At 40.7% G+C, this 13,817-nt stretch overlaps 1 protein-coding gene across 4 annotated transcripts in view; it reads right to left on the bottom strand.

The window, feature by feature from the left end:
- Nucleotides 1–13,817, bottom strand: part of DNAJC6 (DnaJ heat shock protein family (Hsp40) member C6) — a 145,825-nt gene that overhangs the window by 36,622 nt on the left and 95,386 nt on the right. For all 4 annotated transcript variants that reach the window (XM_045897484.3, XM_064589015.1, XM_045897485.2 and 1 more), the window contains 4 exons: nt 13,375–13,525; nt 12,052–12,101; nt 11,795–11,943; nt 2,474–2,596 (listed from right to left, as the gene is read on the bottom strand). In XM_045897484.3, the coding sequence (XP_045753440.1) occupies nt 2,474–2,596; nt 11,795–11,943; nt 12,052–12,101; nt 13,375–13,525 (473 nt within the window). The remainder of the gene's footprint in view (nt 1–2,473; nt 2,597–11,794; nt 11,944–12,051; nt 12,102–13,374; nt 13,526–13,817) is intronic.

Here is a 13,817-nt window from a genome sequence, read left to right on the forward strand (position 1 = left end):
TTCCTATCCATTAAAACCCCTAGTTCTTTTTCAAATGATGTGTTAAGCTAAGAGACAAATATATTTAATCTTTTACAACAAGATTTGGGACTTTACATTTATCCTGTATCTAATTTCACATTGTTAGCTTCTGTTAAACAACCAACCTGCAATGGCTTTATAAAATCCAGATTCATTATATGACCTTCCCAGTTCTGAGAAAATTGGTAAGCTTGATCTTCATATCATCATCAACGTTTTTAATTAAAAGAGCAACCAAACGCAACCTTTTCCTGGGAGGATGCTGATCCATTAATCACCTACCTTTGGAAGCAGATACTGAGCCACAATCCAACTAAATGTAGAACAACCTAGCCCAAATTTCTCTATCTTGATTATAAGAAATTGGGAAATATATTGCAGGAATCCAATAAACTGTCCCTACTAATCTGTTGGTCTTGTTGTTTTGATACGTGTGTTCATAATGAAGCAATGAGGACTTCTTTCTCCTAAGAGTTCAAAATCATCTGTGCAAAGATTTATATTAGAATTTTGCCTTGAATTGCCATCAGGTTCACCAGCCTGTAACTTTCCAGGATCAACCTCCTCCATCTTTTGGAAAAACTCTCCTGTCTGCCTCTATTTCCTGTTTCTTCATATCACATAAGGAGTCCATGATTGCTTTTCCAAGCACTCTCAGCATTCTGTAACAGAATTTAAGTCTAGAGAGTGGATTATTTTTAAGTACTGTGAGGCTCTCTTCTTATCTCACTACCTATCAGCTATGTCTTAATGAACATTGTTACTCCCTTCCTGGTGTGACATTTGTTCCCGATAGAGAAAACAGAATAAAGGAGTTAAGATTATACCATGTGCCTCAAGCATTTGTTATTGTCCTTATCCCAAGGACAGTTTTTTTTTAAAGACGTTTTTCTTAATCTTCATTCCTTTTAGACTTAGCCTTCCTGATAACTCTTACCTGATTCATGGCTCTTAGGATATAGGCCCCCCTCCTTTTATCTACCACGCAAGTCTTCTTAAAAGTTTAACTAGTTTTTTATGCAAAGATGAGTATATGCTTATTATTTTTATTAAGACAGAAATATACATGATAAAAAATAAAAGCTCCCACTTCCCACTTCCAGCTTCAATTCCATTTCCCAAAGACTTGGTGCAGATGTACGACTCATACATATCCTTTTTCAGTGAGCTAGAGAGCAGCTGATGGTGTCATAATCCTTTGTCTGCTTCTTTTTTCTTCTTTGCTGGCTTTTGATTCTTCATGATTGTATCATAAGAACAGAAAGCCTCTGGTCTCTCTTAAGCCATCTTCCCTTACAAAGCTGTCAGACTTTGGCTCTCTGAACTTTTAGAAAGTTCTTGAGTGAAGAGAAAATCACCACAGTGCCTAAAGGCTGCTTAGTCCCTGAAAGTAATCTGTTCTGTTGCACAGTCTGTTGTGCTTCCAAAGGAAAACCCTTTGGCCTTTTGCATTAAACTCCTATGAACACTAAGTGCTTTTCCTTTGTTGCCAAGAGTTTGAGAACATGAGATGGAAAGAAGAAAATCTTTAGCTTTCTTCCCTCTTTTAGCCAACTGGCTGTCAAGAAGGAGGGAGAAAATCATCAGATAATCCTAGAGCAAAAAAATACACCCTGACATTTCTTTTTTTTTTTTTTTCACCCTGACATTTCTAAAAGCAATGAATAGTTCCAGTATTTATGCTCAGATTCCACTTGTGTGTCCATTTGTTCATGTATGCAATCACTGATTCCAACCCTTCATACCTGGGTACAAAGGTAAAGAAGACACAGTTCTTGCCTGTAACATGCTTACAGTCTAGTAGGAAAACAGGCAGATCACCAGATTACAAGGATGCCACAGAGGACATTTAGATATACAGTGGGAATGTCCATACTGTGAAAATACTCATGAGTCAGAAAGATTTTGCCAGAGCTGAGTTTTAAACGATAGGTAAGAAGTTACCAGGGAAGAGTTGGGGAAAGGGACTCTAAGAAGTCAGGGATCAGAAGAGTCATCAGTCCCAAAGGAATTGCTGTAACATACAATCAATCTATGTGACTACTTACAAGGGCAGAGGGGTCTTCTTATTTCATTTTTATTCAAGCACAAAAAGAAATGATAAGTATTCCAATGTGTTTATCAAGAAACACAGAAATCAATGGTATTTTTGCCTAGGTACCCACAATCCTTGTTCCTACCTCTTTTATAATACTTAGCACATTCTAGAGGTCCTGTATTATGTGTATGTATCTGCCTCTCTCAAAAGTACTAAAGCTTTAAGGCAAGAATAATAAATTCCTCCCTCGTTTTTATATCCCTCACATTACCTAGTTCCTAAGTAGGGATTCAATAAATGCTTATTCAGCTTAAATGTTACCTGTCCACCAATCTGTATAGAGCCAGGTGTATTTGGCCAAACCAAACCCACCTACCACAAATGACAGCAACAACAACAATAAAGGTTACTCACCAAGCAGTGGACAACACAGACGTTTTTGGGATTCTGTAGTAGCCAATTATACATATTCCGACACACAGCAAAAAGGTTGTGCAGACTGGGGGCCTGCCTGATGGGCCAACTGCATTCTGAGACCTAAGGGAACAGAGCATGAAGGAAATGAATTCCCCAAGCGACTCCTCTCCATAAGGAGCTATCACACCGAACAACTTCTGGAATATGATACCACATTCTCTTTTAATATAGACAGGAAGAGATGGGAACAGGGTCCAAACACAGAAGAGTTGTTTAATATAACAATTTCTTAATTAAAAAATTCCATTCCAGTAGAGGTATTCCAGTAAAGGTATCAAAACACACATTTTGAAGTACATTTTAAATAAAAATAGACCATTTAGGGGTACCTGGGTGGCTCAGTCAGCTAAGCGACCAACTCTTGATTTCAGCTCAGGTCATGATCTCAGGGTCATGAGATCAAGCCCTGCATTGGGCTCTGCGCTCAGCATGGAGTCTGCTTGAGAGTCTCTCTTTCCCTCTCCCTCTGCCCTCTCCCCCAACCCACTCTCTTACCCCCATGCGCACGCGCACATGCATGCACGCTCTCTCTCTAAAAAAATAAAATAGACCATTTAAACTATATATTTGGATTTTTTTATTCTGTGAGGTTGCATTTAATTTCTACTAAGTATAAAATGTTTTGACCTGCCTATTAGATACTTATAGTATTACCTTATAAATTCTGCATTATCCCTAATTTTACCCCAGTTCTCATGAGAACATGAAAAGAGCTGCAGAGTGAGTCAAAGGTACCCTTGTTCAGAGCTCTTATTTCTTTCTGTCTTAATGAGAGAACTCCCAACTCCATGGGGGCAATCCTCGATATTTTCATTCATCTAACACACATGTTCATTTAACCCATTACTGAGCATCAACTATGTTCCTGGAATTCTGTTTGGCTCTGAGCTGTACCACAGCCATACAAGTCAGGTATTAATGTGATCCCCATTCTACAGATGAGAAAACTGACTCTCAGAGGTTGCCTTGTCTAAAGTCATACTGCCGGGGGCACCTGGGTGGCTCAGTTGTTAAGCATCTGCCTTTGGCTCAGGTCATGATCCCAGGGTCCTGGGATCAAGCCCCGCATTGGGCTCCCTGCTCAGCGGGAAGCCTGCTTCTCCTTCTCCCACTCCCCCTGCTTGTGTTCCCTCTCTCGCTGTGTCTTTCTGTCAAATAAATAAATAAAATCTGAAAAAATAAATAAATAAAAATAAAGTCATACTGCTGGTCAGTACCAGCAGTGCAACCCAGGTCTTCTGAATATAAATCACTGGGCAACAACAGTATACTGGCAGAGATTATAATTTGCTCAAAATATTAGGCATGAACCCCAATTGATTAGATATTTACTGATTTAGGTAATAAAAATAAGAAGAATTTTAGACTTGGGCAAACTTTGTGACCTCTTTTAGCCTTTCTTCCTTCATAAAATGTGGTGAGTGGTACCTACCTACCTACCTCACAGGGTGTGGTTACTACATGAGGATGTATTTCAAGGGCTCAGCTCAGTATCTGACACAAACAAAGTGATTAAGGAATGTTAGCTATTGTGATCATTATTGTATCAGATAACTGCCAGTGCAAAGCCCTGAGTTCAGATAAAGCCAGCTTTGTTTGAATAAAATGAATGAAACCCTGTTTGGCAAGAAGGTAGACTGAAGGGCCACCAGATCATACAAGGCCTTGTTAGGAGCTGAGAGAATATTTAAGAAGGAGAGTGACTCTCATCTGCATTTTCCAAAGATCTCTTAAGATCCAGTGTGGAGAATGGATGTGGATGCCATGTGAGTAGCTAGGGAGAGCAGTCTGGAAGCCGCTGAGGAGTCAAAGTCAGGGATGATGGTGGCTTAGGCCAGGTGAGTGGCAGTGGAGTACAAAAAGACTCGAGGGATTCAAGAATTCGAGATGAAGTAGAATACCTGTGCATATATGACTTGGAGATTGATCATATGGGGGCAGTGAATGAGTGTGAAGGGGCGTACTTAAGCCATGAGGGAGAAAGAGTCAAGGATGACTCCCAGATTTCCAGTCTGAATGGCTAGATAAAAGGATGACAGGTGCCATTTGCTGAGGTAGGGAATTCTGGAGAAAGACTAGGTTTTATATGGATGGTGCCACCAGAAAATACTCAAAAACACTACCACCACTGGCCTAAGAAAACCCAAATGTCTCAAATTCCTAATATTTAACAGTGGGGAGAGGGAGGCAGGAGCAATCTATTTGGTTGCTCTTTTCTGGTAACCAGATAATCACTGTCAAAATATAAATGGGAAATGATGTGTGGTCTCTCTAGAGCTGACATCCAAAAGCAAACACCTGGAGTTTCTCATTCTGGGGTTGCCAAGAAAGCCTATTCTTTTAGCTTAATTTGTAACATTTTTCTATAAGGTGATTATAGAGTAATGGCAGGGGACCTTTCAGGTACTCACTTCCCTATACCTTTTGGCAATGACAGGTGTGGTTTATTAAACAAAGTAGTTGAAATGCTTGACATAGCTACCAAACAATCCAGGGCGACCCACTACTGGGCTTCTGTCAGATCCATATCAACTTGCCCCTTCCTACCCAACATAAATCAGGGCTGTTTCTGGCCCATTCTTTACACCCAAATGGATTCCCCACTGATGTGTTCTCAAGGAATGGAAATGATATATTGATTAAAAAAAAAAAAAGGAATAGCTGGGAAGATAAATTTTGCCATCAGAGAAATTGCAAAGTGTACATCTATACAAGCCGGTTCTTGTCTGCAATTTTTTCTTCTCTTGGTAAATTTGTATTCTCCTTTAAAACCCAAGTTCAAATGCTCTTTTGTCTCTGAGAGTTTCTCTAACACCCACAGGCAGAAATCTTAGCTAACTTAGGTCTTCGTACCCATGCCCTTGTCCATTTTCATCTATTAAAGCTTTTATCAGTAGAGCAACATGGTTGAACCCATGGGCTGGGTTTTCACCTTTGCTTTACCACCTACGACCTTTGTCACCGACGTTTGTCAAGTTACTGATCTCTCAGAGCCTAAAATCTCTCATGTGTAAAGTGAAAATGGGCATTACAAGACTGTTAGGAGAATTAAGTAGCACAACATAAGCACAGTGAGTGCACGCTTATTGTCCAATTGTACTCAGATTAACTGTTTACATCTGTCTCCCCCTCTAGACACTAAGCCCCATGAGAAGAGACACCATAACTTATTCATTTTGTAACCCCAGAGTCGTGTCCCTGTGTTAGTTGAATGGCAGGTGCTCAGTAGGTATTTGCTGAGTGAATGAATGAGTGAAAGAGCAAAGGAATGAACCCCATTTGGCAATCACTTCTTGTACTAAGATTTGTCTACATGTACGATCTCTCAGAGAAGGAACAGGTGAATCAATTTTGTTGTTGTTTTAGGTTGCAATCATGTAAAATTATGAAAAAAATTGCTTTTCCAGGCAGTATTTTTAAACCTCTTAGAAGCTGTCTGTCAACCATACAAACACTTTAAATGTCAATATCTGTAATGAGTCTCAGCTAAAAGTTGGCTAAATTGTTCCTAGCACAATAGGCTACAAGCTCTAGAATCATTAAATCAATCAAGTAAATAATATTAATTTAAAGTACTCCATAATTATATATTTACTTGATATATAATTATACACCATTAAGCAAACATACAATTAGAATTTTTTTTAAAGCCTGTACTCTGTCTAAAAGGGAAAAAAAAACATTAAGGCATAAACAAAACAAAACAAAAATGTTTTAAGGAATTCAATTACTGAAAGCTATTTTTGTAGCTCCCTGGGGTTCATAGGTTCATGCAATAAGCACAATCCTTGGGCGTGTGACACTTCGCGATGCGATCTCCAGTGTCTCTAAACACCTCCCAGAGCCGTAAGCGTCAGAAAACGCCATATGGATTACAGGCTGCCATGATACCACCCAGTGGGGACAGAAGCCAAAACAGCACCAGGGCTGGATTTTCATCTCTCCATCGTCTCGAGCATGAGATAAGATGGCTGAAGCATCCCACCTGCTAAGCATAAGAGCAAAAGGTACTACAGAGAGTTAGACTCAAGAGCCATATCCAGTGTTTTAAGAATCTACTACACCATTTTTGGAAAACAGGGGAATTTCAGTCAATCATTTCTTATGGCATTTTATTATTACTAACATTAATTGTTAACTACCCCTTCCCAAATGCTTACTATAGGGCAGATACTGCTATCAAGTTTATTCCTTAGAGTAAACCTACAGAAAAAGTTTCTAAGTATTTGCAAGGTAGATGTTGGTATTGTTATCCCTAATTTATATAGGAAAAAATGGTGATTTAACCAGGAAGAGGAACAGCTGAGATGTGAACCAAGGTAATTTTTAAAGTTTAAAATTTGTGTATATGCTATAAATTTCATCTCAATAAAAGAATAATAAATACTAATAATAATAAGAGTTGTGTACTTTCTATTCTATCACACTGTCTGATTGTTGATTATTTTTTTTTAAATTTTATTTATTTATTTGAGAGAGAGAGAATGAGAGACAGAGAGCATGAGAGGGAGGAGGGTCAGAGGGAGAAGCAGACTCCCCGCCGAGCAGGGAGCCCGATGCGGGGCTCGATCCTGGGACTCCAGGATCATGACCTGAGCCGAAGGCAGTCGCTTAACCAACCGAGCCACCCAGGTGCCCCCTGATTGTTGATTATTAACTGCAATTCCATCTTACATTTGTGGGGTGGTTATGGCTTCAAGTGATGGCTATATTTTCTAAGGTGAAGACATTCAATTCACTGAAGCCTACAGAACTATAGCGTGGGGATCCCTGGCCCTCTGGCTTCCAGGCCAGGGTTGGCTTTTTTTTTTTTTCCTACCCCATTATTTCCTATCCTTATACTGAAGCCTGGTGGCAGAGGGAGAGATGAAGTAGAAGCTTCAAAGTCACTCCTCTATGGCCAATCCTCCTCCCCAACCAATGAACCAAAGCCAAAACACCTGGGAGCTATGGTGATCTCTTTGGTGAGCTCTGGAAGGAAAAGGAAAACGAATAAAGGAAGAAAAAAAGATTGACCTTTAAGAAGTTCAAGTTGATAGTGTATTTCCCCAAAATCAATTTGTTCTCAAAAAGGAAGAAATCCTACAAGATCGTGTAGTTTAGAAACAGTCAAAATGAAGAAAGGTGCTAAAGGAAACTGGGTTTGTTATTATTATTATTATTATTATTATTATTATTATTATTACTTATGCTCCTCTCAGGGCTCCTTCAGCATACTTTTCTTCCTGGCTGAACAGGGGAAGAAGGACACTCAGAGTGGCGTGGAGAGCTATCAGCATGTAAGAACTTTAGGGCCAGGCTCAACTTAGTGGCCATTCATCCAGTTTTCCATTTCTTGCCAACAGTAATATATAAAGCGGTGGTCCCTGATATTCTGAGGAGAGCTATAAATGTGTGCAGAAAGTGAACCAGTGTATACGCCCCCACAGAGTGGATGGGTACGGTGTTTATTTGTGAGACGCTAGAAAAGGTGTGGGATAGACAGTGGTGATGGTTTACACAGCACTGTGAATGTGTTCAATGTCACCAAACTGTATTCTTACCAGTGGTTGAAACGGTATATGTTTACGTCATGTATAGCTTACTGCCCAGAAAGAAAGGAAGGAAGGAAAGAAGGAAGGGAAGGAGGGAGGGAGGGAAGGGAAGGGAGAAAGGAATGGAAGAGATGGTTAAACACTCTGAAGCCCATCCATGGATCTAAATACAGAGTGGACCTGCATTTCTTTAACTCGGATTAGGAACACCTGGTTTAGATAACGCATCTCATTGGTCTCCAGGACTTTACTGTCAACACTGGTCATTTTTATTTCCTCAAGGTGGAAACTGGCTACAAAGAGTAAGAAAACTGCTGTTCGATACCTCTTGCGCAGTTCTGAGTAGGTATTCTAGCACCTCACCTTGAAAGCGGGGCAAATCTGCCAAGTATTGTTTTGAGTTGAGGCCTCTGTTAAAACGGAGACCAAATATAAGTCCTATTCTAACATTCTGTTACACATACAAATACTAAGAAAACTGCTAGTTGATTATTTCATATGATTCCTATCAAACCATGTGGCTTCTAAGCATAAAAGCTAACCACAATACAAAAGGACTCCCCTCAGCAAAGTGAAATCTTCCTGCAAACAGCCTCTCTCTGCCACCACCACCCATATCCCCAAACACACACCACATAATAAAAATGTAAAGTGACTGGGAGTCTATAAATAAAACCAGTCTCATGTTTGGTCTTTTCCAACCCTGGAATTTATGGAAGACTCTGCCATCTACATTAATTTTTAAAAAGTTTTTGAAAAGATTTTATTTTTAAGTAATCTCTACACCCAATGTGGGGCTTGAACTTAAAACCCTGAGATCAAGAGTCACATGCTCTACCGACTGAGCCAGCCAGGCACCCCATGCCATCTATATTTATTAAAATAAGATTTAATTGCAGACCTAGCACTCCATGGTCCTGGAAAGAGGAAGAAATAGTTCTAGCCCTCGTGCACTGGAAGATGAGAACCAAAAAAACTTCCCTAAGTAATGCAACGAGATGCAAATCAATTTGCAGCATTAGTACTGGGGAGAGAAAGGACTGGAGGCTTGAAAAGAGATGTAGTCAAATCCAAAACAGAGCTTAAGATGAAAATATTAAGGTTTGGGGGCTGTCTTCCTGAGATGCAACTGAGGACAGACAGCTAGTTAGGTCAGAAGGTCCAGCTGAATTCTGCCACGTTCTGGAACTGTCTGGGAGGGGCTGAAGATGTAGTGCAAGCCTGTGTTTTAGGGAAAAGAATTGGAAAAGCCTTGTGGGTAGCATATTGAAATCCTCCCCTTAGCAAAGTTAAGGCTGTTAGAAGGGGTGCAGAGGTGTGGCATGAGGGACTCTTAGGGAGAGGGAGCAGCTCATGCAAAGAGACAGCGTCTGTCTCTCCTGGTTGGAGCATGGGGTTTTTTTAGGCAGTGGAGAACAGTGAAAAATGAAGCTGGAGAGGCAGGAAGAGGCCAGATCATGAGGAGTTCTGTAAGACACATTCTACAATTTGCACAGAGACGAAATAACCCCATTCCTTTCACTTACATTCATAAGTAAGCAAGATTTACTCATGCTTCAAGGTCCAGCTCTCACTGCTGTCTCCTTTCCCTAAACTCCCTCAGTAGGGATTGTAAATATTATTTGCATTTGTCTCTAGCATTTTTGGCTTCTCTTTCCAGGTAGGCTTAAGTGTCTTGAGAAAAAGAACCAAACATTTATTTTATATCTAAGTGTTTAATAATTCTTCGCACATTCATTCTTCTGAGAAACATGTATTAGCCATGCCAGGCACTGTTCTAGGTGGCAAATGAAATAAACATACCTCCTGCTCTTCTAGGGCAAACGAGAGCAGCCCAGGACAGATGTTCAATATGTAAGTCCTGGTCTTGTGGTAAGACTGTTAAGACTGGTCACAAAATATGTAGTTATACTAATAGATGCCTTTCTTTAAATACCTTTGCTTTTACAAATATTACACAAAGAGACATCCTCATCTGTATGAACGCTCTATAATGATATATCTTTATTTACTTTCAGAGCGAAATTTTTCCAGACTATTACAGATACTTCAAGATCAAATAAAATTTCTATGAAATATTGTGGAGGATGTTCCATAGTCCTTTAGTATGAAAATGATGACACTGGCTGAGTCTCCAAACAAGAAAAACATCAAAAGACTGGCATCCAAGTTAGAAACAGAATATCTACCCACATTTTTGTTTGATGTTAATTCACTTGTTCTGAATTAGGTAATAGATGGAAGAAGAGTTGGAAAGGCAGTTAATTATAGGGAATTTAAAAGAGCTGCATTTAAAATCTCCATTACAGAATGGCAATTTAGACCCAACTGCTTCAGGATGGTTTTATCATGCTTCTCAAGAGTGGTCCCCAGGGCAACCCTAGGAATAGCATCCAGAAAGCTGTTAGCACCCACTCTCCTGTCCTGCTGAATCAGAAATTCAGGGCCTGGGTGTTTGACTAGCACTCCACGTGGTTTTGTTGCTCACTAAATTTGAGAACCACTGGGTTTCCTCTCACCTATTCCAGGAACACTCAGAGAAAAGAAAGTCCTTAGCAAAACTCTCCCTTATCTTACTGAACATTAAGGCAGGTAGAGTTCTTAGGGAACACAGAAACCAAACTTCTTGTGTTTTTTACAGATCCAGAAGCCAAAACCCAGAGATTATCAATGGCAATGGGAATTTGGAGCAAAATGTGTTCCAGCATCAAAGCTGAGATCCTGGATACACAGCATGGACAACCAGCTATCATTTTGCTTATTTGAAATCAATTCTCACTTATAAAGTGTCCATTGTATAGAAAATCCTTTCTATTTATTAACAGACTCAGATGTAGTTACAAAACCAATCATATCTAATGCTAAATCAAAATATTTGAAGATGTTCTTGAGAGAGAAAAAGCCTTCATTTAGTGAGTCAATCAAGAATTCTGTGGCCAAAATACCAAACTCCGCATCAGATTCAAACCTAAGCCATCACTCGTGGCTTCACCAGCCAGAAACTAGGAATATTTCTCTGTCTCATTCAAAAAGCTCCTTAGGAGAATGAGCCAGTTTTTCCCAGTAATATTGTCAGCCCAGAGTAATAGTTAAGAACACAAGCCTGAGACCACCTACTAGTGGTATGGTCTTGGGCAAGTGGCCTTACTTCTCTGTGTCCCAGGTCTCCAGCTACCTCAGAAGACAGTGTAAAAGCTCCAAATATTAGTAACAGTATTACCACACCTACAGTATGGACTGTCTGTGTGCTATCCTCTACCCATGAAAGAAGCACCTTTATTGAATGTCAGAGAGCTATTTCCCAGAACACTGGTGTCTGTACATGGTTTCATCATGATGCCCAAGTAGCAACAAGCAATGGTTAAAGGCATAATTAGTGCTACAGATAAGGGTCACCAACTGCCCTACAGAGCAGTTCAATCTCCAGCTGAGCCTCAAAGCAACATGCCTTAACAACTGAGCAACCAGCCATAAGTGATTTGAGAGCACAAATTATATGGTATCTCATCGACAGATAAACTTTCCTGCAAATGTCCTCACCCAAGGAAAATCTTCAAGATATTTCATAACAGCTTAATAAATACTCTGTGGCTAGAAGCATCCAGAGTCTATAGTTAATTAGCTTTGTGTGTCTGAGGACCAGGGCTTTGAGGACAGCTCTTAAAGGGAAAAATTACCCTGTTATGTCTTCAAACCATGTGATACCAGTGTTAAAATTCCTTACCCTGCTGTGAAACTTGGCAGTGCGATAAGACTTGGGTGACAGATTGTACACTGTGTAGTGGTCAAGATGTCTGGAATCCAAAAAGCTTCGGATGTCATCAACCTGATTCCTGAATCCTATGTCAACATTGTCCAGAGGAAAGGACATCACTAGGAGGAATCACAGAGAGAGAGAGATAGGTTAAACAGGTTTGCTATTGCCATGGGCAGACACTGCAAGCTGAGCTATTGAGCAGTTATTAAACATGAGAAACTTACCAATAATTCTGGAGGTAACATAAGTGAAGTCTAAATCTCCCTTCGTGTAGCTAAAAGCAAGACAGGAAAGGGTGCTCATTAAAATGACCCAAATATGCCAGGATTCCCCTCTCTCAATCACTTGCCCATTATGACTTGGACACTTCCATCCAGTAGGCATTTAAACTTACCTCAAGGCCTTCTCTCTAACAAAGAACAATCATTGAGAAAAGCAACCCACACCCTCAGGAGCATGAATCTACCACTCTGATATACCCCAATACCCTTTGTAGATGACACATCATGAATAGAATCAATCTCAGAACAGAAAACACGTGCTCATTCATTAACATGACATGGATTATTCCAGCCTCTTTGCCTACGTGTGAATATCTCCTGTAAGTGTGAGCAGCTAGGGGGTAAGGAAGGAAGTGATGGAGAAATAAGGAACATCCTTTCTCTGCCTGCCAGGTCCTAGCTGGGGACTGCAGGTTAAGGGATACATTTTACCTTTGGACAAAGATTAAAATGTTGATTAATATTTTGGACTTGACATGTGAATTTATGATTCAAAACTGTATACTGTAACTTAAAGTGACCCTAGAATTTTCTAATACCTACAAATAAAAAAGAATTCGCATGGCCTGCTTGTAAGAATTTTCATACAGTAGAAGGGTAGAAAATTTCCTCCACTAAACAAGGTCCGAAGGGCTATTAAGATACAAAAAACAATTGTTTCAATTATAATCCATGAGTATCGATTTTTCAGCTTGCATGTGCATTACTATCTCATTTAATTCTCAAACCAACCAGGGACATGAATCCTATCAGAGTATAAAAGTCAAGCGCAGGGCACCTGGGTGGCTCAGTTGGTTAAGCAACTGCCTTCGGCTTAGGTCATGATCCTGGAGTCCCTGGATCAAGTCCCGCATCGGGCTCCCTGCTCAGCAGGGGGTCTGCTTCTCCCTCTGACCCTCTTCCCTCTCGTGCTCTCTGTCTCTCATTCTCTCTCTCTCAAATAAATTAAAAAAAAAAAAAAGTCAAGCTCAGAGAGGCTAAGTTGCCTAGGTCACGTGGTTAACAAGAGCAGACAAGGCATGAGGACCCAGGATGCTGGATTCACAAGGCAGGGATGGCAACCACTATATTTTAACATAACACACTGAGTCCTCTGAGTCTGTGCTTGTCGCTTCTGAAGGCTTCAATGACATTGCTTGGTTGATCAGATTCCAGGCAATTATATCACACAGTTGTCAGTCCTTGAGCCAGAAAAGCAGTTGGCAGGTAACCAGATCCTTGGGGGGCATGGAGGTCCATTAACTCAGCTGGGAAGAATGCGCATACCTTGTAACAGACTGTATGACCCTGGAAGATGTGTCTTTGAGGGTATCTTTCAGGTTGTCCTTCAGGTTACTGAAGAGCCGCCCTGCACCCCCTTTCACCATGTCAAAGAGACCTCCCCCGTAGCTGGGCTCCATGTCTGGAGATGAGGCACCTGCCAATGCAAAACAGAAGTGGAGGTGATCTACAGACGACACAGTCTCTCCTCATGTCTAAAACATACGCAGACCAGACCAGACACTCCTGGAAGTGATGCCCACTCTCAGAACTGACTGACTCTGGGTTCTGGCGTGCTGCAGGGCCTCAGAGACCCAGGGAAGTGCCTCGCTCTCTCAGGCACAGAAAGCTCGCAGGGCTGTAGCCATGAGCCACAGGCGCCCGCTGAGCCCTTGAAATGTGGCTAGTCCAAACTGAGATGTGTTGTGAGTATGAAATACACAACAAAT

The sequence above is a fragment of the Mirounga angustirostris genome, unplaced genomic scaffold (assembly GCF_029215605.1).
Source record: "Mirounga angustirostris isolate CCGP_5_RB_7025 unplaced genomic scaffold, mMirAng1.0.hap1 SCAF_4, whole genome shotgun sequence".
Taxonomy (NCBI): domain Eukaryota; kingdom Metazoa; phylum Chordata; class Mammalia; order Carnivora; family Phocidae; genus Mirounga; species Mirounga angustirostris.